The sequence below is a fragment of the Pipistrellus kuhlii genome, unplaced genomic scaffold (assembly GCF_014108245.1).
Source record: "Pipistrellus kuhlii isolate mPipKuh1 unplaced genomic scaffold, mPipKuh1.p scaffold_m20_p_49, whole genome shotgun sequence".
Taxonomy (NCBI): domain Eukaryota; kingdom Metazoa; phylum Chordata; class Mammalia; order Chiroptera; family Vespertilionidae; genus Pipistrellus; species Pipistrellus kuhlii.
In genome coordinates, this window is record NW_023425550.1 from 1,522,374 (window position 1) to 1,546,814 (window position 24,441).

General features: G+C 37.5%; 1 protein-coding gene across 1 annotated transcript in view; it reads right to left on the reverse strand.

The window, feature by feature from the left end:
• Positions 1–24,441, reverse strand: part of GABRA3 (gamma-aminobutyric acid type A receptor subunit alpha3) — a 206,284-nt gene that overhangs the window by 77,365 nt on the left and 104,478 nt on the right. Inside the window, exons 5-6 of the mRNA XM_036413166.2 lie at positions 21,446–21,666; positions 5,480–5,562 (exon numbers count right to left, since the gene is read on the reverse strand). Coding sequence (XP_036269059.1) covers positions 5,480–5,562; positions 21,446–21,666 — 304 coding nt within the window. The remainder of the gene's footprint in view (positions 1–5,479; positions 5,563–21,445; positions 21,667–24,441) is intronic.

Consider the following 24,441-nt stretch of genomic DNA (forward strand, 5'->3'; position numbering starts at 1 on the left):
ATTTAGGCTGATCCCAATAGGATGGGGCCTAACCAGGCAGTCAGACATCCCTCTCACATTCCAGGACTGCTGGCTCCCAACTGCTTCCCTGCCTGCATTCCTGATTTCCCCTAACCACTTCTGCCTCCCAGCCTGATCATCTCTAACCACTCCCCTGCCAGTCTTATTGATGCCTAACTGCTCCCCTGACAGACTGGTCACCCTTAACTGCCCTCCCCTGCAGGCCTGGTCACCTCTAACTACCCTCCCCTGAAGGCTTGATCTCCTCCACTGTCCTCCCTTGCAGGCCTGGTCACTCCCACATGCCATTCCGTGGCAGGCATCTTGTGGTGGCCATCTTGTATTCACATGGGGGCAGCCATCTTGTGGTTGGAGTAATGGTCAATTTGCATATTACTCTTTTATTAGATAGGATGCTGTATATCCTTCACTGATTTGGGGGGGAAAGTTTTCAGTTAGCAATAATAACACCTTGTATAAAGCTCATTGGCTAAAATACTGCCACTGTGCAGAGCTATATTCACTGATTTGGGGATGTTAAGCCAAATTTATATTCCTGGGATAAATTCCACTTAAAGATAGTGTATAATCTATTGATATATAATAAAAGCCTAAGCGACTGTTATGGTGGAACAACTGGAACAAATGGTCACTATGATGCACACTGACCACCAGGGGGCAGACACTCAAAGCAGGAGCTGCCCCCTCATGGTCACAGGTGGAGCACTGCTCAGCCAGAAGCCAGGCTCATGGCTGGTGAGAACAGTGGTGGTAGTGGGAGCCTCTCCTGCCTCCATGGTAGCACTAAAGAGCAGCGAGCCGAGCAGTAAGGAGTGAGCAGGTAGGTAGTAAGGAGCAAGGGGTCCTAGACTGCATGAGAGTGCAGGCCTGGATTAGGGACACTCCCCCCTTGCCCAATGCATGAATTTTGTGCACCAAGCCTTCAGTCCATTTATAAGTTGCTTGATACAGCTTGCTAGGATTTTGTTGAAGAGCTTGTATCTGTATTCATAAGGGATATTTGTCTGTGGTTTTCCTGTGGACTTTGGTTTTGTATCTGAGTAATACTGACCTGGTTGAATGAGTTAAGAAAGGTTACTTCTTCTTCTCTAATTAGTTTGCATTAATTCTCCTTCAAATGTTTGATAGAATTTAATGGTGAAGCAATATGGGTCTGAAGTTTGTGGGAAGTTATTAAAATACTAATTTAGGTATATTAAAATTTTACTAGCTTGTGTGTTTCCAGAAATTTTTCCATTTCTTCTGGACTATTTAATTTGTGAGTGCTCAGAATATTTATGTATATTCCTGTTCATTAATGTAAGGCAATAGTGATGTCACCTTTTCATGATTTCAGTAATTTGATCCTTCTCTCTCTTTTTCCCCTTGGTCTGTCTAGCTAAAGGTTTGTCAGGGGTTTTTTTGTTTGTTTGTTTGTTTTTGTTTTGTTTTTGGTTTTTATGTGTGTGTGGTGTTTTTTTTTTTGTTTGTTTGTTTGTTTGTTTGTGTGTGTTTTATTTTTTCAAAGAACTAACTTTTATATTCTTTAATTTTCTTTAATTTTTTTTTCTATTCTCTAATTTAATTTCACTACAGTATTTATTATCTTCTTCTTGTTTTGGGTTTGGCTTGTTCTTGATTTTAGATTTTTACTTACTTTTAATATATGCTTTACAATAATGAATTCCCCTCTAAACACGGCTTTAAACTGATGCATCCCATAAATTTTGATATGTTGTGCATCATTTTCATTCATTGCAAAATATTTTCTAATTTCTCTTGTTTATGATAGTTATAACTTTATAATAGTTATACCTTCCTGATAGATTGACCATTTATTATTAAAAAAAAATCCTCGCCCTAACTGGTTTGGCTCAGTGGATAGAACATCGGCCTGTAGACTGAAGGGTTCCAGGTTTGATTCAGGTCAAGGGTATGTGCTTTGGTTGTAACCACATCCCTACTAGGGAGTGTGCAGGAGGCAGCTGATCAATGTTTCTCTCATCAATGTTTCTTTTTTAATTTATTTTTTAATTTTTAAAAAAATATATATTATTGATTTTTTACAGAGAGGAAGGGAGAGAGAGCTAGAAATGTCAATGAGAGAGAAATATAGACCAGCTGCCTCTTGCACACCCCCGACCGGGGATGTGCCCGCAACCAATGTACATGCCCTTGACCAGAATCAAACCCGGGACCTTTCAGTCCGCAGAACAACACTCTACCACTGAGCTAAACCGGTTTCGGCCAGATGCTTCTTTTTTAAAGATATATTTTTACAGAGAGGAAAGGAGAGGAATAGAGCTAGAAACATCGATGAGAGAGAAATATTGATCAGCTGCCTCCTGCATACTCCCTATCAGGTATGTGCCCACAACCAAGGTACATGTCCTTGACCAGAATTGAACCTGGGACTCTTGAGTCTGCAGTCTGACACTCTATCCGCTGAGCCAAACCAACCAGGGCTCTCATAGATGTTTCTAACGCTATCCCTCTCCTTTCCTCTCTGTAAACAAATCAATTATATATATATTTTTTTTTTTTTAATTTTTTTTTTAAATCCTCAAGGCATCTGGAGAGTGGGGAAGAAGAGGATGAGAATAGGGTTCCCTGGTCTTACTGAGAACCAGGTGTTTTTTGGTTGGTTGGTTTGATTTGGTATGGTTTGGTTTTTTAAAGCACTCCTCAGATTGTTGTGAACCTTTGGTTAGAATTTGGAGAAAATTTATTTTGGCAATTTATGGAGGAGTATATTTTCAGAAGTTCTTACTCTACCATTCCAGAATTGCTTTCTCATTAGAGTTTATTTAAGGTTAATTTTAACTGCACACTTTAAGAATTTAAATCACTCTCTCCTTCTTGATGCACATTGTCTTCCAGGGCAACAAGTTCTCTTAAGTTTCCTCATAATTCACCTGTCCTGTCCTTCAATATACTGAGTTATTCTCTTCTCTGTAGCCTCTAAATATTGTAGTGACTTTGGAAACAGTCCTTGATATTCTTATCTATACACAGTATTTCCTAGTGATCTCCAGGCTATAGCTTTAAATATCACCTATGTGGATGAGGCTTAAATTAAGTCTCTAGTCCAGGTATCTGTTCCAAAACATCACACTTACATCCTATATCATCAGCATCCAGAAGTATTTTTTGTGTCCCTTATCAAGTACAACCCCCAGCAAGGGTAACCAGCATCCTGACTATTATTTCTATGTGGAAATTCTTTCCTGGAATTTACCAGGAAATTTATATATTGTCCTGAGTACCAAATACTGAGAAAAGTAGTTGATAAATCAGCAAAATGGAAAATGCATTACAATTTTACTATAAGAATTACATCTTAATAATAGACATAGAGACATTACTGATTTGAAGGAATCTACTAATGTCAAATAAAAAGCAAAAGCAGGAAATGATGGCACATTGAGTTGAAAATTTTGAAATTTCCAGGGATCAGTACAGAAGTACAAATTGATCTAATCAGTTGATTTTGCTTATTGTAAGTGTGCATTTGTGGCCCTGTATGTTGCTAATGGTGAGCTATTCTTACAAATTATATTAATAAGCCTATAGGCATACAATATATAAACCCTGTGATTGCTCTTTCAAGAAATAAGTTTGAGAAGCAAAATAAACCTCAAACTGGCAATTTTGACCTTTGATTTGGTATAGTGCTACTTACTTTGCTAAGAGATCTAAACTCATGAAGATTAGCTGGTGTTTTTCAGTTTTTTCAGGGTTTGAATATATTTTAAATTACTGATCTTTTAAATACTTTTAAACATTCTCTCTTATTTGTTTAAAAAAGTGAATCAAGTTACTTGTCACTACTTTTGCCACTATCACTCTAATCTGAGCCATTATTAGCTCTCATCTGAAATATTAAAACCTATAACCGGATGCCCTGCTTCTCTCCTTCCCATACTTATATTTTTTAACAGAGCATTTATAATGATTATTTTCTTTTTTTAAAATATATTTTATTGATTTTTTATAAAGAGGAAGAGAGAAGGATAGAGTTAGAAATATCAATGAGAGAGAATCATCAATCAGTTGCCTCTTGCACACCTCCTACTAGGGATGTGCCCACAACCAAGGTACATGCCCTTGACCGGAATTGAACTTGGGGCCTTTCAGTATGCAGGATGAAGCTCCATCCACTGAGCCAAACCAGTTTTGGTCATAATGATTTTTTTTACAACATAAATCAGATAATATAATTACTTTTTCAAAATATTTCAATCATTCCCCATCTTCTCTCAAAATAAAATTAAAAGCCCTTTAATGTCCTAGAAGACTCTAGATGACCTGGCCTGCTCTTTGGTTTCATCTTCTCCTAGTGCTTTCTCCCTTTCTCACTCTCTTCAGCCACAATGGCCACTTTGATGCTCTCAGAACAAATCATTCACTTTTCTGATAATGGTCTTGCTCCTCCCTGATGGTTCTCTCCACCTGGAGCACAACTATCTCAGATAGCTGTGTTATTAACACTTTTGCCTTCTTACAATTTCCGCTCAAGTCACTTTTTCAAAGAGGCATATGCTGATAACTCTATTTTAAATTTCAATGGCAACACCTATCCTCCACCTATACATGACTTATCCCCATTATTCTGTAGTAATTTCATGTCTTAAAGTGTGCTTCTCACTTTACAACATAATTTATATTTTACTTTTTTATCCATTGTTTATTTTATCTTTCATGATCACTCTCCTCTATAATATAAGCTCCACTAAGGCAGGGTTTTTGTTTCATTCATGGATGCATTCCAAGTTCCTAGAACAGAGCTTGGAACACAATCTGTAAATATTTGACAATGATTAAAAAAAATATGTCAAACATAATTATTTGGGTCTTATAAAATGCTCTATTTCAAAATACTGAGCTAAATCTAATTTAGACATGATCAACATAGACGTTGATATATTGCTTTGATGATTCCAATAAAACTTACTCTGAAATTGAGAGTAAGAAACTCACTCGAGTTCTTCTCAATTTTTATTTCTCTGATTCATTTTAAAATGGGATGTGTAGCTACTAACTTTTCTGTCAGATTTACAGCTATGAGCAACAGCAATACTGTAAAAATTAGAAAATCTCCGGAGTTTCTTCCTGTTTACTATTTACTGTAGAGAGTTGGATAGAAGTATATGAAGGTGGAGGTAGAATAGTCATTTCAAAAATATAATGACATTCTATTTCAGGAATCTATATAAGCTCTGTCTTCTGGACAATTTAACAGATGTTAATATATCAATCTAATAACATGAATTTAGTCTAAATAAGGTTTGCTTTGTAGAATTTCTATTAAAGACTGTCTCTTTCTCCTGATCAATTAATACTACTCAACCCCATTTTCCCTTCCCTGGATTAAAGGCTTTAACTTTAGAAATTACTAGGGGGATAGAAAATTAAATATTCAATTTCTTTTGAAAAAATAAAAAAGACTCAGGCAAACAGAATGTGAGAAAATACGTACAGCTTCCAAACTTCAGTGGGCAGGCATGCACATCCATGGGAAAATCTTCCAAATGCATGGGACACTCAGCATGAATTGTTAACCTAAAAGTAAGGAGAACAGAAAATGAAGTTAAGCTAAACTGAATGGTATTAAACATAAAGCTGAGTTCCCATTATTATTAATAGAGTGCTCCTAAGAATAACTGGATTTTGATGGTTTAGGTTCACGGGGGTCCACATCTTTATGAAAACAAAGAATGGAGTAAATGAAGCAGATAGCCTCTCAAAGCACTATTCAGTATTTAGATTTTTTAAATTAGATCTGAATCGCACCTTACCACTTTTAGTAAAACAAATATAACGTATGCCCTACCTGAGCTTTCTTAACTACTACCACCATCTAAAGAAACTTTAAAACAGCAGGTTCTGATTAATTTACTGCTTACTAATTTCTAAAGTAATTCTCCTCAGTAGGCTATCATGCAAGTTAACCAATTTAAAATTTTCACTGAAGAGGAGAGATGTGTAGGAAGATTATTCTAATAATGAACAGGCACAAAAGATGCCTCTGCTGCTCACAGCAACTACTATAGCTTTGCTAAAGGAGATGGCTCTTGGAAAATACACACACACACACACACACACACACACACACACACACACAGCAACTGGCCAGAAAAATGCAAAGATGATGAAAGACATCCAAAACCTCAGAGATCAAGTCTAAAGAGCTAATGGTTTCTTAAGAGGGACAACATATCAGAGAGACTGTGGATGGATTCCTCAATGGAAAACTGGATGGGGTACAATTTGCCATGCCCTATACTCATTCCCCTACTTTAATACATTCAAATAATCTATTCCAAGGTTTCCTTTCCAATTTCTTTCAAAATTTCTGAACCTTAACTTTCCTTAAGCTAGATTAGGGGTGGAAACCTTTCCCCCCCAAAAAAAGATATTTGGATATTTATATCATTTTCAGTCCATCAAAAATATCAACTTAAAAATTAGCCTGCTTTATTTGGTCAAACATTTAATTAATTCATGCCTAATAATAATTTGGCAGGGCCAGATTATTATTTCTCGGGCTTTATATAGCTCTCAGGCCAGACATTCCCCACCCTTGACCTAGATAGTAGCCAACTATATAGAAATGGGACCCACAAGGAAAAATTTAGAGTTATTTGTGACCTAGATTTGTTGAGCTGTTTCTAGATATCATATACAAATCCTGCTTATATTTGATTCAATCCCTATCATGCTCTTTGAGTTGTAAATTGTCAACTGATAAGCACCTCCAATCCTGGTTAATTGTTAAAACTGGATGAATATGTGACACCTCACAAATGATCAGCACAGCAACACTAGGTTTTGCTCAAAGCAGGCTGGCTAAAGCAAGAATGCTTAGGTGTGTATTAGCAAGACCCCTACCTAGGCCAGTAGGCAGAAAGCAAGTGTGTGCCCTTCAATAAATAGTTACCCATCTTTTATTTTCAGTTTCCCTATCTAAGCAATAGAGGTTGGAACTAGATTGCCAATGCACTTTAGTGCTAACTAATCCCTTATTTCCCCTGTATCCTGGAAAAAACTTTATTTTCAGGTTAGTCTACAATATCTCATTGACCCATTCTGTTTTTAAGTCATAAAGGAGGTTTTATGCTTCAAAGAGTTTTATATAAGAGAAATGTATTTCACTGAGAAACCTGTTCCTTGTGTTGGACACTTAAATATTCTATGAGTTTAATAAAGAAAATTGTGTTTCTTCTCTTCACTTAGCATTTTTACGATACTGCCTCTTAAGAGTAATTCCGAGGGGAAATTATTTTACATTTACTCAGCAGTCCTGGGGACATGGAAAATAAGAGTACAACAAATAGATTACCAAAGCAAAATGCAAAAGGCGCTGGTTTCTGATTAGGACACGAATTTATTTATAATAACTCTCCTATCTTCCTTCCCATCTACTTCTTGCCCATCCCTCCTAAGCAGAGCAGAGAGGAGAAAGCAGAGATTGATGAGGGCAAGTACCTCACAAGCTAAATTATTCTGTGCTCTTTTCATTGGCTCTTTAACATATCCTAAAGCTCTCTAACCTCTTGTGTTATACTGTCTTCCTTTCTTGCCTTCCCGCTACCTTGACACAACTTTCAAGACTTCTTTAAGCTTTTTCTGCAGCAGAAAGCACCCTGACTGTACTCAGGGTAGTGTACTCAGCACCACAATCTATGCCATAAACATTTCCATCCACTTCAAAAAATTCCCCTACCCTCCTTTTAAATAATAATAATTATTATTATTTGTGTGATAAGGACACTTAACATAAGATGCCCACTTTGAAAAATGTTAAGTATTGTTAATCGGCAAAGTATATGAATAAACACCACTTCAAAAAAGGCATACAGATATATGAAAATGTGTTCAACATTATTAATAGTTAGGGAAATGCAAATTAAAACCACAACGAGACACTGCTGTGTGTGAATTATAACAACTAAAGTAAAAAAAAAAACTGACAATATCAAGTATTGACAAAAATTTGGAGAAAATGGAGCCTCATAAATGACTGGTGGAAACATATAATACTAAAGCATACTTTGGAAAACATCTTGGCAGTTTCTTTAAAATCCTATCTAATAAAAGAATAATATGCAGATTGACCATCACTCCAACACACTAGATGGCTGCCCCCATGTGGACACAAGATGGCCACCACAAGATGGCCAGCAGGGGAGGGCAGATGGGAGGGATCAGGCCTGCAAGGAAGGGCAGTTGGGGGCAATCAAGCCTACAGGGGAGGGCAGTTAGGGGTGACCAACCCGATAGAGGAGGAAAGTTAGGGGGGACCCAGGCCTGCAGAGAAGGGCAGTTGGGGAGGACCAGGCCTGCAAGGGAGGGCCAGCAGGGGCAAACAGGCTGGCAGGGGAGCAGGTAGGCATCAATCAGGCTGGCAGGGGAGTGTTTATGGGGTGATCAGGCTGTCAGGCAGAAGAGATTAGGGGCAATCAGGAAGGAAGGCAGGTGAGCAGTTGGGAGCCAACAGTCCTGGATTGTGAGAGGGATGTCCGACAGCGTGTACCCTCTCCAATCTGGTCCAGGCTGGGTGCAGGCGGGGCTGAGGGACACCCCCTTCCCATGCATGAATTTTGTGCACTGGGCCTCTAGTTTCAACATAAACTTTCCTTTAAAATGTTATGGTTCCACTTCAAGTCTCCACTACCCAAGAGAAATGAATACATACGTCCACTGAAAGACCTATTAATAGCAGAATTATTTATCATAGTAAAAAAAAAAAAACCCGCAGAAACAATATAAATGTCAATCAAATGATGAATTTATCATAGCCAAAAAAAAGAAGCAATATAAATGTCCATCAAATGATGAATGAACAAACAAAATATGAAATTTCCATATGAGGGAATATTTGTCATTAACAAAGAGGAATACACACAACATGGATAATCTCAAATGCATTATGCTAAGTAAAAGTAGCATATATTTTTCAAAAGGAAACATATTGTATGATTCCATTCACATTAAGTATCTAGGAAAGGAAAATCTATTGATACAGGAAATAGATTAGCGGTTTCCAAGGACAAGGGCTGAGAATGGATGGTGACTAGACATTTTTTAAGGGATTTTTGAGAGTGATGGAAATGTTATAAATTCACATTTGGTTATTGTTGCATAACTCTGTATATTTAATATAAATCCCTGAACCTTAAAACAGATGAGTGTTAGCATATGTAAATGATAGTTCAAGAAAAGCTCTTATAAAATTAAAAAGCAGAAGTGGGATTTAAGCACAGTCTTGAAAAGCATGGATTCCAAAGCCAGACTACCCAATTTACAACACAGCTCTACCTCTTCATAGTAGTGTGCAAGTTATTTCCGTTCTTTGTGCTTTGTTAGCTTATATTTTATAGATGCTAATTAAAGCTCTAAGATAGGATGGTATTATGAGGTGGGTGGTGGTATATAGGGAAGACAAGAAGTCTGGGGTCTGAGATCCAGAATAAAACAATGTGATTCATGTCTTTTCCATTGAATTTCAACACACCGGGGATTTTTAATATTTCCTCTGCTTCCTACAGCATGTGCTACCCATGGGTAATATTGTTTTTACCTCGAGCAAAAAGTACATGTATCCAAATCTCAAAGTGGGAAGGGACATAAAATAAGGGATAAAAAGTAAGTGGAATATGGTAGTTTAAAAATGTATAAACCAGTGATTATGCTATACTCTCTCATTGAGTTAAGGATCCCTACTCTAGAGTTGCTTTCCAGAGGTGTTAGAAGAGGATCTGTTTCCTTGCCTACCTAGCTTCTTAGATGCTGTTTACATTCCTTGACTCATGGCCCTTTGCTCTATTTTCAAAGCCAGCCATGTTGTAGCTCTCTGATCTTTTTTTTCTACATTTATATTTCCATCTCACTATAGCTAAGAATGATTCCTAGTTTTCAGGATTCTTGTGATATTATTTCAGATGGTTGAATGCGCCAGGAAACATTCTCCATCTGAGGGTCCTTAATTTAATCATATCTATAAAATACCCTTTGCCATGTATATTTATAGTTTCTGAGAATTAGGACATAGGCATCTTTTAGGGCATTACTATGTCTTTCACACATAGCAAAACAAAGGAAACACACAAACAAAAAATCAAAAGACTACTGTTAAACTTGAACAAAATTTTTGTAATATATCATAAACAAGGACTAATATCTTGATAAAGAACTCTTAAAATAAGAAAACTTAAAGGAAAATGGGCAAAAATCATGGGCACACAATGCACAAAATGACTTCAAAATGGTCTTTGAACAAATGAAAAGATATTCAAGCTCATTCATAATTAGGGAAGTACAAATTAAAAATATATGGAGACATCATTTCTTATCTACTAGATTGGAGAAAAATTACACATTTAATATCTCATTCTATTGGTGAGACTATGTAAACAGTCTCATACATTGCTGGTGAAAATATAAATTGGTACAACCTTCTTGGAGGAAAATTTGGCAACATCCAACAAAACTCAATGTGCATTTACAATTTGAATGAACATTTTTCCTTTTTTTTGGTATTTGCTCTGAAAGTACACTTCTAACAATATAAAAATACATAGCCACATGGTTATTCATTGCTACACTGTTTATAATTGTAAATTGTTGCTTAATTTGTCTCAAACTTATGCTTGCTCTACATATATTCCTTTTTATGCTGTTATTCAATTTTGTAATCCTTCATGGGCAGTTTCTATACTATTTTCTACATAATGGAACCAAATAAATTTTTGCTGATTTGAAAATTACTAGGGCTAAACAATCATTTGTTATAAAAAAAAAAATCTCATTTTGGAATAAAGATCTCATATAACTTTAAAAAAGGGGGATCCCTGCTGTAGATTTAAAGCCACTGAGTAAACAGTTTCTTTTCTACTTCTTTGGAATTGAGACAAATTAGTGACTTGGTTATTTGGTGCCCTTATCTGATCTTCATTGGAAATACAGTGGAATCTCAGTTTTCAAACAATTCATTCTAGAAGGCTGTTTGAGAAGTGATTTGTTTTAAAAAATCATTTTGCCCATTAGAACTAATATCAATTGAATTAATCCATTCCAGACCCCCAAATGATTTTGTTTTAACCTTTCTCAATTGCCTGTGATCATTGTTTCACAAACGCTTTCACACCGTTAGCAACATCAACCTCTTGATGGTCTCTTATGTTTTAAAATTATGCAAATAATCAATTTCACCAGTAGCCAGATCAGACAACACTTGAACATCTCTATCATAGTTTGCAATTGTTTCTTTCTTAAGCTCTATTGTTGTTCTCACAACTTTCATTTTTACTTTGCTGCTATCACTATCCTTCCTAGGACCTATGGTGACTTACTGTAGGTATTTAATAATAATAAGCAGCAACAAAAGCTAAAAACAACATGAAAATATTCACAGCACAATTTCCTGAGATGGTAAGAATTCAAGGTTTAGTGGTAAACTGGCTCAAACTCATACATCCTCTCCTTTGGCATCTGAAAGAAGGGTATCAGCATGAAAGGGCCTTTGGGTCAAGTTTTGTTCGACAACTGAAATATTTTCCGGTGCACAACTTGGTCAAGAAACAAACTGTTCAATTGAGAACCAACGTTTGACTGTATGCACATTTTCAAAATGAGCACACATATCACAGATTATTCTTACTATACTATTTTATGATTTTTTATATTGTACTATATTATTAATACAAAAAACAGTATTTATTTTGCACTTATACAGTACTTTGCATTTTTAGGATTTTTTTGTACATGATTCTTGAACTAGATTGACTATCACATCTATGTCATCTGCTTTTAAATGGGAATTCACCCAATGCACTAACAATAAGAAAAAAAATCCAATTCATTATGCTATTACATCCATGTCTTCAGTGTCCATTTGCCTTTGGCATACTAAAAGTGACCCTTCTGGAAAACGAAGCTCTTGTTCTCATATCTTGATAATACCTCTCACTTTACTAAGCTAATTTCCCATTTTTTAATCTTTGACTACTGCAATTTCTAGAACATAGTTATTTTTTAAAAATATATATTTTTTTATTGATTTTTTTTACAAAGTGGAAGGGAGAGGGAGAGAGAGATAGAAACATTGATGAGAGAGAAACATCAATTAGCTTCCTCCAGCACACCTCCTACTGGGGATGTGCCCACAACCAAGGAACATGCCCTTGACCAGAATTGAAACTGGGACCCTTCAATCCACAGGCCGATGCTCTATCCACTGAGCCAAATGGGTTAGGGCTAGAACACATTTCTACCATTAATGCTGGGGAACTCTGCACATATTTGCAGGCCTTAAAATATGCATGCCATAACTCAATTGAGAATTCTAAAAATTAGAAAATGGACATGAATAACCTATTTATTAACATCTGCCCTACAGAAAAATAGAAAATATATTTCTAGATTTTTTTTCATATAGAATAAAAATTTTCAAATGGGGGCATAAAATAGGAAAAACATATCTAGAGAAAAAATATGTCCCTGAACTAACTGGAGTCTTAACAGTTAAACATCTAAATGTTATTGAGTATATGCATTCATTGTTCAGCTAAACTGTCAACACATTGAGAGGATGGATGAAGGGGTAGCTTAAATTTATAGGGACAAGGGTCTCTGGAGCTCAATATGAGCTTCTAGGCAATATGTCACCTAGGTCTTTTAGAAGTGGAACAACCTGGTCTGCATTCAGAGAACTGTTTTTGTTTTTTGTTTTTTGTTTTTTGTTTTTTGTTTTCTAAAAACCAAAGGGTGAACATTACTTCTGGAGTGGCTATGTGCCAGACAGGCTATTTCTATCATCGTGGATTAAAGGGCAGGATGTGGGGTTTATGGTGAAAAAGAAAAGATAGTAAATTAATAGCCGTTACCAGTAGAAGAGTAGAGGATGAGTCACTTGAAATATACCACTATCAACCACCCAAACCAAGTAGCATATTAGTCACAAGAATCCCAGTTGTTTCAGGCTTGCCACTCAACCCTGGAACTATAGGCAAAAGACTGGAAGGTCAACACTCTACCACTCCATTTAGCCTTTAGAGGAAGCACATCTCAGTTTTAACAATTGCTCAGATGTATAGCTGCAGCCTCATTTTCTCATATTCACACTGTCTCCAACTCTCCAGCCATCTTCAAATACTTGTGATTTTACCAAAGGTTTCATGCTTCTGTGTCTTTGTACACATTGATTCTGCCCCCGCCCCCCACCTGGAATGCCATTTTTTCCTTATATGTGCATCAAATTTCCTTCAAGTCCTTGCTCAAATATTACCTCTTCCACAATGCTTTGTATGTGCCCTACAGGCATCGTTGAGTTCTCTGGCTCACAGAAATCCCAGAGCACTTTAGACAAATACTTTAGTTTTTATCACTGTTGAAATAACCTTCTAGCTCCAAGATAATGCTGCTCCTGCCTGGAGGGTCATGTCAACAAACTGAAACTTAAATAACTAATGTCTCTGTAAAACTCTGCTTGACCAGAAACAGTATACCCAAGCAGACAATCCCCAAATGCCAAGGCAACTTCAGGCCTTCTCATGCCAAACATGGTTAACTATGTGCCCCTGTCAATCAGATCTTTTCTAGTTTTTTCTTTGTTGTTCCTTATTCTTTATCTTATAAAAGCTTCCTGCCTACTGCCCCATTTTGCAGTTCTCCCTATGGAGTCTGTTCACTTCATGATGTGTTAATAAAGTTTGTTTGTGTTGCCTAAATTGTTTTTCTTTGGTCATTTTTAACAGCACATAATGTTATCACTCTGTTTATGTGTCTGTCTCTGCACTCGACTGTGAGCAACTTGAGAGAAGGGTCTCTATTTATCATTGTAATCCCATCCTTAGTATGGTGGTTGGATAGTCAATAAATGCTTCTTTTATTTATTTATTTGTTTGTTTGTTTGTTTGTTTGTGTTTGTTTCTTTATTTATTTTATTTTAATTTATTTATTTTTTTATTGATTATGGTCTCACATAATTGTCCTTATTCCCCCATTCCCATCCCAAACCCCTCCCTAGATATGCTCCCCCCCCCCCCCCCCCCCGTTGTCCATGGCCACTGGCTAGGCCTATATGTATGCACACAAGTCCTTTGGTTGCTTTCTTCCCCTTACCCCCATCCCCCCTTACTTTCCCTCTGAGGTTTGAGAGTCTGATCGCTGGTTCTCTTTCTCTGGGTCTGTTTGTGTTGTTCATTATTTCCTCTAGATGTGTGAGATCATGTGATCCAAGAAATACCCTTGTAAGAACCTAAACTGCAACAAGCCATAATGGTTATGCTGAGAGGCAAATGAATCAGTCTGTAGTGAGTTCCTTTCTGGGCCAAAAGTTCTTGGGACACAAATAAATGCTTCTTTTAAATAACTATTTTTGCAAGATAGGCAGAGTAGGTATTTTCAGCCCATTTAAAAACCAAAAAACCAAAACTGAGGTCCAGAGTGGAGAAATGCCTTATCCCTGATTATACCATTGATCTGTGCCAGAGTTGGGACTCACAGCTGGAGCTCCTAATTCCAATTTTAAAGTTCGTGTCACTACAACATAGGTCTCTATTCTGTTTAGGGGTAGCAGAATCTTCCGGTGATCTATAAATCCCCCTTGTGTTAGAGTGAGCTTTATAACTCAATCTGCTTGGAGATCAGCATCTTGCCTTTGAGAATAAAGAACAAATGTGTGAGGACCTATTGGGAGTACATTCTTTCTTCCATCCCTCCAGCTCAAATATCAGTTCCCCTTTGATGCTCTTCCATATCTGGGTCCAGTCCTCCAAATCATGATGAAACGTGTAGTTTTTAGCTCACAGCACTTCATTTTTGGCTGTTTGTAAAACTTCTATTATGCCTTATAATACTGCAAACAACGTGTCCTATCATTTCTGCAAGATATGAGCTCTTAGAAGATAGGGGTTAATATCACCATGTGAAGTGCAAAAAAATAATTTATAATTGACTGAAGACTTGTACTATTACTTGATTTCCTTCTCATTACAAGCTTTCTCAGAGTCCAAAATGAGCCACTCTATCGTCTATGCTCTTACTTCTATTCATTAGAGTGAGATTCACTAAGTATGAATCACTTCTGTGAGTTGGTTGTGAGCTAAATGAATAAAGAACTATTAAGTGGGATCTCCTAAAGTCATTACAAAAAAAAGGACCATGCGCAATAAAGCTTTCAATGCTTGGTTGTTTTGGTTATATTAAATCATAAACAACTAGCAATGTGACCTAAATGCTTTCTCTGGTCACTGTTCATTTCACAGGTAGTCTCTATAATGAAGACATAAGGGCAAGCCATTTACATCTAAAGTAGGAAGAGAAGATGTTAGGATTTGAAGTCCTGGCATCATGCACAATTTATCTTTCAAAATATTTGTCTTTGAAACACTCTAAGTATATAAGCAAAACTGGCTCATATAATCAAAGGATAAAGGAAGGCATGAAGGTCTAATATGGCAGCAAGCCTCTTAATTGGTTCAGAAAAATACCACTTTCTTCTTGATGATGCACGATGGAGAAATGAATGCTTATTTTCTTTAATTCTACATTAAGTATAGGACCCTATTATTGTGTAACCTAATATATAGAAGACACTCTGTGCAATGTATTCAATTTTACAAAATCCCACTGTGTCAAATTATAAAAGTAGGGACATTAACACAAACACCTCTACAAAGGTGGACATGTTCCAGGACATATGTCAAGCAACTGACATGGCTGCCATATTACTCCCCACAACTGCCTTGTGAGGCAAGTATTGTTTTGATTTAGCCCATTTTACAGAGGAAGATGCAGGCATTGTATTACTACAGAACATATATTCTAAATCTGTCATATTTGAACTATAACATGAATGATCTGATCATGTTGCTCACTTAAAAAAAACCCACAATAATGTCTCCCTATAACTACAGAATAAACATGCTGTATCACTTCCAAACTATTATCCCTCATCTGTCATGCAGAAATATTTCCAAACAGGTATTCTATTTGGCTGCATTTCCCCAATATACTTTCTTATCATTGTTATTTTCCAAAAGCTTATTTTTTCATTCAATGAAAATGTTTTATTTAACATTCAATGAAAATGTTAACACTTGGGTTATCATTTTTTCTTAACCTTTAGTACTTCCATTATCCTAGGGGACTCATTTACTTAAAAGAAGCACCCATACAACATCCTGACCCTCACCAAATTCCAATCAGGCGCTACATACCACCAGTGCTACCTTTTGAACATATAACAGATCCATATTCTAAAAAAAAAAAATCTTACTTAGCCCTAGCTGGCTTGGCTCAGTGGATAGAGTCTCAACCTGCAGACTAAAGGGTCCTGGGTTCAAGTTTGGTCAAGGGCACATGCTTGGGTTTCAGGTTCAATCCCCAGTAGGGGGCATGCAGGAGGCAGCTAATCAATAATTCTCTCTCATCATTGATATTTCTATCTCTCTCTCCTCTCCCTTCCTCTCTGAAATCAATAGAAAAATATATTTAAAAAATACCTTATTTAGTGGAAATAGCAGCAGTTTGAAGCCAGACTGTCCTTAATTTGCTTAATAATTGCATCATCTTGCATAAGTCATTATTAATGTTAAGCTTTACTTTCTACATCAATTAAATAGAAAACCTATTTAACAGTTTTTGTGAAGATTAGAGTTGTTTTAATAAAGTGGCAATAGTAGCTCTGTAGTACATAGTAATTACTATTATTATTAGAATATTGCACTCATAAAACTAGACACCTCATTTTCACCTTTGCTTTCCTCTAATCTACCTGCCACACTGCTTCCAGAGTGATCTATCTAAAATGCAAATCTGTTCATATCATTCTTTTGAAATAAACTATTTAATGAAACCCTATAATTTTTATGCCAACATAGCTTATAAGTACCCCTTCTTCAACCCAGGCCACTTCTCTGCACTTTCTTCTGTGTTCCAGTAACACTGAACTTCTTTTAGTTTCTTTAATGTATTATTACCACCTACTCTCTCATTCCCCTGGGCTTCATACCTTCTCCTTCCCCTTCCTTCTTTTCTCCTTCTTCTTGTTTCTTCTTCTTCTTCTCCTTCTTCTTGTTTCTTCTTCTTCTTCTTCTTCTTCTTCTTCTTCTTCTTCTTCTTCTTCTTCTTCTTCTTCTTCTTCTTCTCTCTCTCTCTCTCTCTCTCTCTCTCTCTCTCTCTCTCTCTCTCTCTCTCTTCCTCCCTTTTTATCTCCCTCCCTCCCCCCATCCTCTATGAAACATTTTCTTTCTATCTTTTACTCTAATTTAACCCTTCACCTCTTTTTAATCTCGGTTTAAAAGTGAATTCCTCTGGAATTCATTGTAGCTATTCTCCATAGACTCACTTTATTCTACTTTACTGTCATGATTTATTTAATTGTTTTCCCCCACTAAAATATAAGTGAGGGCAGATACCTCATTTATCTTTGCTCATCATTGTATCCTTAGTTTTATGATGAATTTTGTCAATTCATGAATACCTGCCTTTATGCATGTTATTTTCTCTGCCTAGAATACCCACCTTACCCTGTACCTACACTTTCTTAAATATTCAGGATATAGAATAAGCCTTGCCTTCTTTCTAGAACTTTCCTTGATGCCATAACATGATTTTGGATGTTCCTTGCACTGTAATTCTAACATATTTTGCAATTCTGTTTAAGGACTTTTATATTATTGTGCAGCTACCTGTGCACATATCTGCTTTAACCATTGAGCAATAAGGTCATTAAGAGCATGATATGTATCTTATTTATTCTATAGATCGGCACTTATTCCAAAATCCACAAACATGATAAGCACTCATAAATGGGTCAATGGGATAAAATCTAGTTAAATTCAATGAGTACTTGTCCCTCATACTCAAATAATCACTGGAACTGCAACATTCATATACCATAGGTATAAATAAAAATGTAATAAATATATGTATCCATATCTTCATCAATAAATAAAATGTAATTAATAGAAATGCAGTTCCCTATATATTTATGTCTGATAAAATGAAAAATTCATAAACATGTGCATCACTTTGACCAGGGTTCTGTTCATCTTTTCTATATCTTTTCAATTTTAGTATGTGTGTTGCTGAAGTATGCAGCAAGTAATGAGCTTTGGCCTGCATTTTTATGGTTGTCTTGAGGTCTCAAGATGAGACAAGACAAAGCTTCATTATCAACTGCCCTATTTACACAGCCCTGCAATCCTTGGTAAGATTTTCTAAGAAGCTATCATTCTCTAGTTTTCTCATGGAATCTAGATATAATTTCTGAGGATCAAAAATAATAACAGTAATCTGGTAGAGTAACAAACACTTTCTGAAAAAATCTAAGTGTTCTTCAGACCTTATCCAATTTGTGCTTTTTAAGTGTCTTCAAGAAGGTAGCAGCTACATTTTTACCTGAATGAGAAAACAGGTAATGTGTATCTTACAAAGAATAAAAAAAGTCACCAGATGAATAAATTATGGTGTCACAAATAGAGCCATTTATTTTCAGTCTTGAATTTAGATCTTCCTTTGGACCCATTGTCCTGGGTCCAAGGTGAAGCATATACTGTGTAAGGGAACGAATGGCTTCATCATGCTTCTAAACTTCTGTACCTCCTCTATGGTATACTTTAGAATAAGCACAAGGGCATTCTGCATAGACTCCTATCTTCCTAAACTTGTCCAATTCAGATTAAAATTAAGGGCCCAATGGTCATCTTCTTTCCATTGATCCAACTCTATCTTCAGGTGGCTAATCCTTTGTTCAACTTCATCTTCTGCCCTTCTCAATAAGCATCCTCAGTCTTCTTTATAATTCCACATCTCCATCCCCCCAGAACCCAGGGATTTTCATATGCAGCCACACCTGAGGCTTTTGTGCAGGGAGGGAGTGCCAACTTGTGGTGCCTAAGGAGACTGGGGTGGGAAGCGTGGGGAGATTTAGCAAAACAGCAGCCAGGAGCATTTGGTTGTAGGCCCTCAAACCAAAACGGCCATTTTTCCTGAAAGGAGCTAGCTGCTTCCAGTAGCTTCATGGTAGGAAAAGAAATAAGACCCACCCTACTTGATACAGCCTGTCCCACCTGCAGGATCCCTGCATGCCACACCCTGAATTTTGAGCTTTTCTGAAGAAACAAAAGCAGAGGCCAAGCTTATGGGTTTGAACAGTCTCAAGGAGCCCTCAGTGACTGGCCAAGGGCAGAGGGAATCAGCCCCAATATCCTGGGAATCAGACTGATATTTTCTCCTAGGAGAACTGATAAAAGCTCTATTTTTCCAGCTTATTATCTCTGTCCAGTCAAGGGTAGAGTAATATTTTGGGCCACTCATGGAAGAATAGCTCTGGGACAGGAAAATATACCCACATATTCCCGGAAAGCTAAACAGCACCTCCCCCACCTAAAGTTTTTTCTGAAACAGACTGTTGAATGATTAAGATTGAAAGCTGGCTAGCAGGCAAAGGCAGGCAGAGGTGGAGCCCAGGGAACCAAGGGAAATTGATGACTCAGCCCTGGGCCCCATGATGCTAACAAACTTACATTAGAGGGCAGATTGGCCCCTCCTGCTTGCAGCCAAGGCCTGTGGAGACAGACACAAACTGTGGATTGCTTGGAGCTTCAAGCAGGTTGCAGGAAGCCAAAGGATAGTTCATGACAGGAAGTGATTAGCACCTATGTACCTAACAGGAAGCCCAGAATTGGCAGACAGAAGAGTGGGATCCAAAGGGTGCCAGGGGTGGGGGTGGGGGCAAGCCAGAAGATATGAAAGGGGGAAAAAGAGGGACGTATGTAATACTTTCAGCAATAAAGATTTTAAAAAATAAAAAATATAGGGTTGGGCAAAAGTAGGTTTACAGTTGAGAGTACACAAAACATGGAGGTTAATCTTGTATTATTATCTACTAGAGGCCGGGTGCATGAATTTGTGCAAGGGTGGGGTCCCTTTGTCTGGCCAGCAATAGGGGCCAATCTGGGCCATGGAAAGGGGCTGTGGGAGGTTGGCTGGCTGGGAGAAGGGGCCATGGGAGGTTGGCTGGCTGCCCCAATCTGGGCCCATGGGGCCAGCCTACCAGGGAGAGGGACTGTGGGAGGTTGGCTAGCTGGGGGAGGTTGGCTGGCTGCTGGAGGTTGGCTATGGTAGTTCACTGACCACCAGCGGGCAGCTCCTGTGAGGCACATCTGCCCTTTGGTGGTCAGTGTGCATCATAGCTACAGGTCATTAGGTCGTTCAGTCACTTAGGCTTTTATGTAGAGAGACTAGAGGCCTGCTGCATAAAATTCGTGCACGGGGGTGGTGTCCTTCAGCCTAGCCTGCATCCTCTCCAATCTGGGACCCCTCAGGGGATGTCTGACTGCCAGTTTAAGCCCGATCCCACTTGACTGCCTGCCTGCCAGCCTGATCACCCCCAACCACTCCCCTGATGGCCCGATCACCCACAACTGCCCTCCCCTGCCTTGACCCACTTCTTCCACCAGAACCCGCTTCCTCTGTGAGGGGGTGAAGACACCAGGACCGGCCTCCTCCAAGCCACGCAGAGTCGTGGGACCTCCAGGCCTCACCGTGCAGAAAGCCCACCGGTCCCCACCTCCGATGTGTGCGGGCCATCATCTGACAGCCATCTTGTGATGACTTTGCATGCAAGGGCCACCCAGGCTTTTATTAGTATAGATTATTGTGTTATTTTTCTATACAAACAACTGTAAAGCTTCTTTTACCTAATCCTATATATCATACTTTTCTACTCCCAAAGCATAACAACCCCACAATCCCCCAAAGCACAAAAATCATCACAATTTTATATTTCTGATGACTCATTATATATTTCTTAAAACAGTGGTCACCAACTGGTGGTATGTGAGGTCTGAAAGGTTAGCAACTGCTGGCTTAGAAGATAGTTTTAAGTTCTTTGGAAACTTTACTCCTCAGCATTCTAATACCATGTGGTATTAAACATATGCTGCTGCAATTTTGCATATATATATATATATATATATATATATATATATATATATAGTATTGTATGTTTCAGAAAATATCCATCATTATCTCATGCAATTCTAATAATTCTGCATCATAGTACTTGGTTGTTACAGTTAAAGTTAGCCTATTCTAACTGTCACAATCTTCATGCCTATGTATATGGCTGTGAATCTGTGTATTTAAGTGTTTTTGAAAATGTATATGCATGTGTATTAGTGCACATGTGTCTTGGAGTATGCAGCATTTACACATCATGAACATATATCTCTGTGCTTTTTAGAATGTTCATATGGCCAACTCTCAATTTATATGAGTATGTATATCTGCAAATGTGTTAAGAATACACACCTATGTGTGCATTTATAATCTGTAAACTTGAAATAATTTTCAATGGATAGCCTAAGACATGCTGCTTTAAACCCTAGTACTACCCCCAAGTATACTTTAGAAAGGGATATCACTTTCTGACCTCATTGTGTAGAGGAGGGTTCCATTGTCTATCAGTCTGAGCAACTTGTTAGGTGTGGTCATATTATGGGCCACCGATTTCTTCCCATTGTGAAAGAAGGTGTCAGGGGTCCAGATCTTACTAGCCAGAAGATTGTTCAATGGAAGGACCTTCATCGGTCCATCAAATTTCAGTCTTTCATCATGCCATGTCTGTCGAAAAAATACATCAATGGTGTACTCCTAGGGAAAAAAAAGAAAGAACAATGTTTGAGTAGCATTCTAGTAAGGACACACAATGTCTTTAGCAAATACTAATTATTTTGCAATATTTCCTCTGATGCAGAGATGTAGCAGCCTATTAACATTAAATATGGGTGAGTACAACAAATGATTGATTAAAAAATAATGCCAGGGAGATCAGTAAGTACAGAGAGAATATATCTGACAAGATTTTCTTAGGAAAGTCACTGCCAACATTGCCCTGTCCATCATAAAATCTAACCATACCAATCTGGGTGGCTCAGTGGTTAGAGAGTCACTCTGCTAACTGAAGGGTCTGGGTTCAATTCTGATCAAAGGCACATACCCTCCTCCAGCCAGTCCTTCACCACGCTACTATATCTTCATGGGCTATGCAGATATCACCACAAATACAAAACTTTAAATTTTAGAATGTATTTCATAAAAGCCTCAAATAAAAATGTTTGATGAATTATTATCTTAATATAGGTAATAAGAAACTCTTACAGGTAAGTTAAAAAGGAACACAAAATGACATCATTAACAGAAAATTCATAAAATGGATAAAAATGGTTAATAAACATGAAAATTTTCAAAATTGCTGTTAATATAAACACAAATTAAAATAAATGTTCTATGTTTTGGTAACAGCAGACTAAATCATTTGGATATATCCTCTTATAGCTATTATTTATAAAATTTGAATAAGTAAATAGAAAGATAGACTATTTTAAAGCAATAGAAAGTGACTAAAAGCAGGCAAATACTTGAGAAAAGTTTACCATTGGAAGATGGCAATACCAATGGATTAAATTACATTTGTGGCTTTTTTTTTCTTAAAGGTTTTCCCCCAAACCTCAAATTCACATGGTACAAAAACACAGCTTTACTGGCTCGAAGTGGCAAATAATCTGAAAATTTAGGGGTGAGAGTCCTAGAAGAAAGAGAGCCACAGTAGGAATGGTACCCTAAATCTGAGTATACTAGTATACTCTGCCCCAAATCCTAGCTAACCTCTATACTATACAAATATGAGGAAGACCTCATGTTTAAAAAATGCAGACAGAAACAATAGTGGAGTCTTCCACAACATTACAGATAACAGAATTGTTCTGGGTGATAATTGTAAGTTTGACAGAAATCTTTTTTTAAAAAATATATATATTTTATTGATTTTGTACAGAGAGGAAGGGAGAGAGATAGAGAGTTAGAAACATCGATGAGAGAGAGTCATCGATCAGCTGCCTCTTGCACACCCCCTACTGGGGATATGCCCGCAACCAAGGTACATGCCCTTGACCAGAATCGAACCCAGGACCTTTCAGTCCCCAAGCCAATGCTCTATCCATTGAGCCAAACCGGTTTCCACAGTTTGGCAGAAATCTTATTGGCTTAATATCTGTGAAGGAAAAGAGCCACATGCTAACCTGACAAGCTCAGGGGAGGCCTGCGTGGCAGTCTTGCAAACTCAGAGACCTAAAATAACCACAAAAGATGGTTTGAAATTTAAATATTTAAACTACAAACAGGTTATAGTGGGTAGTCATGTCCTAGGCTGATATTTTCTCAGACAAAGGTCAACTTAGATCTTTACTGAGCCCACTTGCCTTCTGGCCTCTAAGATAACATATCTATGAGATGTCTGGGGAACTTGTAACTTCCTGTTTTCTGGAGCCCCTGGGGCACAACCAAATGTGGTGGGCTCCAGGACAGATGCTTCAAATTCCTTTGTTATCATGTTAATTGTTCCTGCACTCACCTAAGTAAGAGTCCATCATTTTATTTTTATCCAATCCCAGGGGTTTCCCACCGCTTTGCTTTCTTCCGCCTCCTTATTCCATCACCAATGAATTTCATGTAACCCACCTATGTCCCTTCTTTGATTGCAATATATAAATAGAAATGTAACCAGCCATTCTTCGGAGCATTATCTCAATTTTTTGAGGTTCTGCTTCCAGGCATATGTCAACAGTTTGGCTCAAATAAACTCACAAAAATTCTTTACAGGTTTCAGTGTTGTTTTTTTGTTGTTGTTTTTGTTTTTTTTCCATTAACAATATCTCAGAGGATATAGCTCAAGGCTGGCCAAAGAGCTGAAAATTCAGGGGGAAACCCTGGAAGCAAGATAACCACTGAGAGGGTATGTCCCAAAATCTGAGTACAAATTCTGCCTAAATCCTTGGCTAACCACTAAAATACATAAGGCATGAAAGATATACCTTTAGATAGTCAGGCAAAACAAACAACCAGAAGATGCTTAAAATTCTTTGACTTAAAATCCATTAATGGCCTCCAATCATACCTGGAACAAATTCTAATATCCTTTCCTTACCTAGAAAGCACTCAATAAACTAGCCCTTACCTTCCTCTCTGAGCTCTTTTTTAAATTTTATTTTTTATTGTTGACAGTATTATAGATATCCTCTACTTTGTCACTTCTCCCCTCCAGCCAGTCCTTCACCCCACTACTATCTATGTCCATGGGCTATGCAGATATGCATACAAGTTCTTTGGTTAATCTCTTCCAATTTCCCAACCCTCTTCCCCTCTGACAGCTGTCAGTGTGTTCCATGTATCCATGCTTCTGTTACTATTTTTTTTGTCAGTTTATTTTGTTCATTAGATTCCACATGTAAGTGAGATCATGTGTGGTATTTGTCTTTCTCTGGCTTATTTCACTTACCTATAATAAAAACATAATATGCTAATTAGACCAGACAGCTGAATGACCTTCCCAACGTCCTTCCAGATGACCTTCTGGACCAAGCTGGGCTG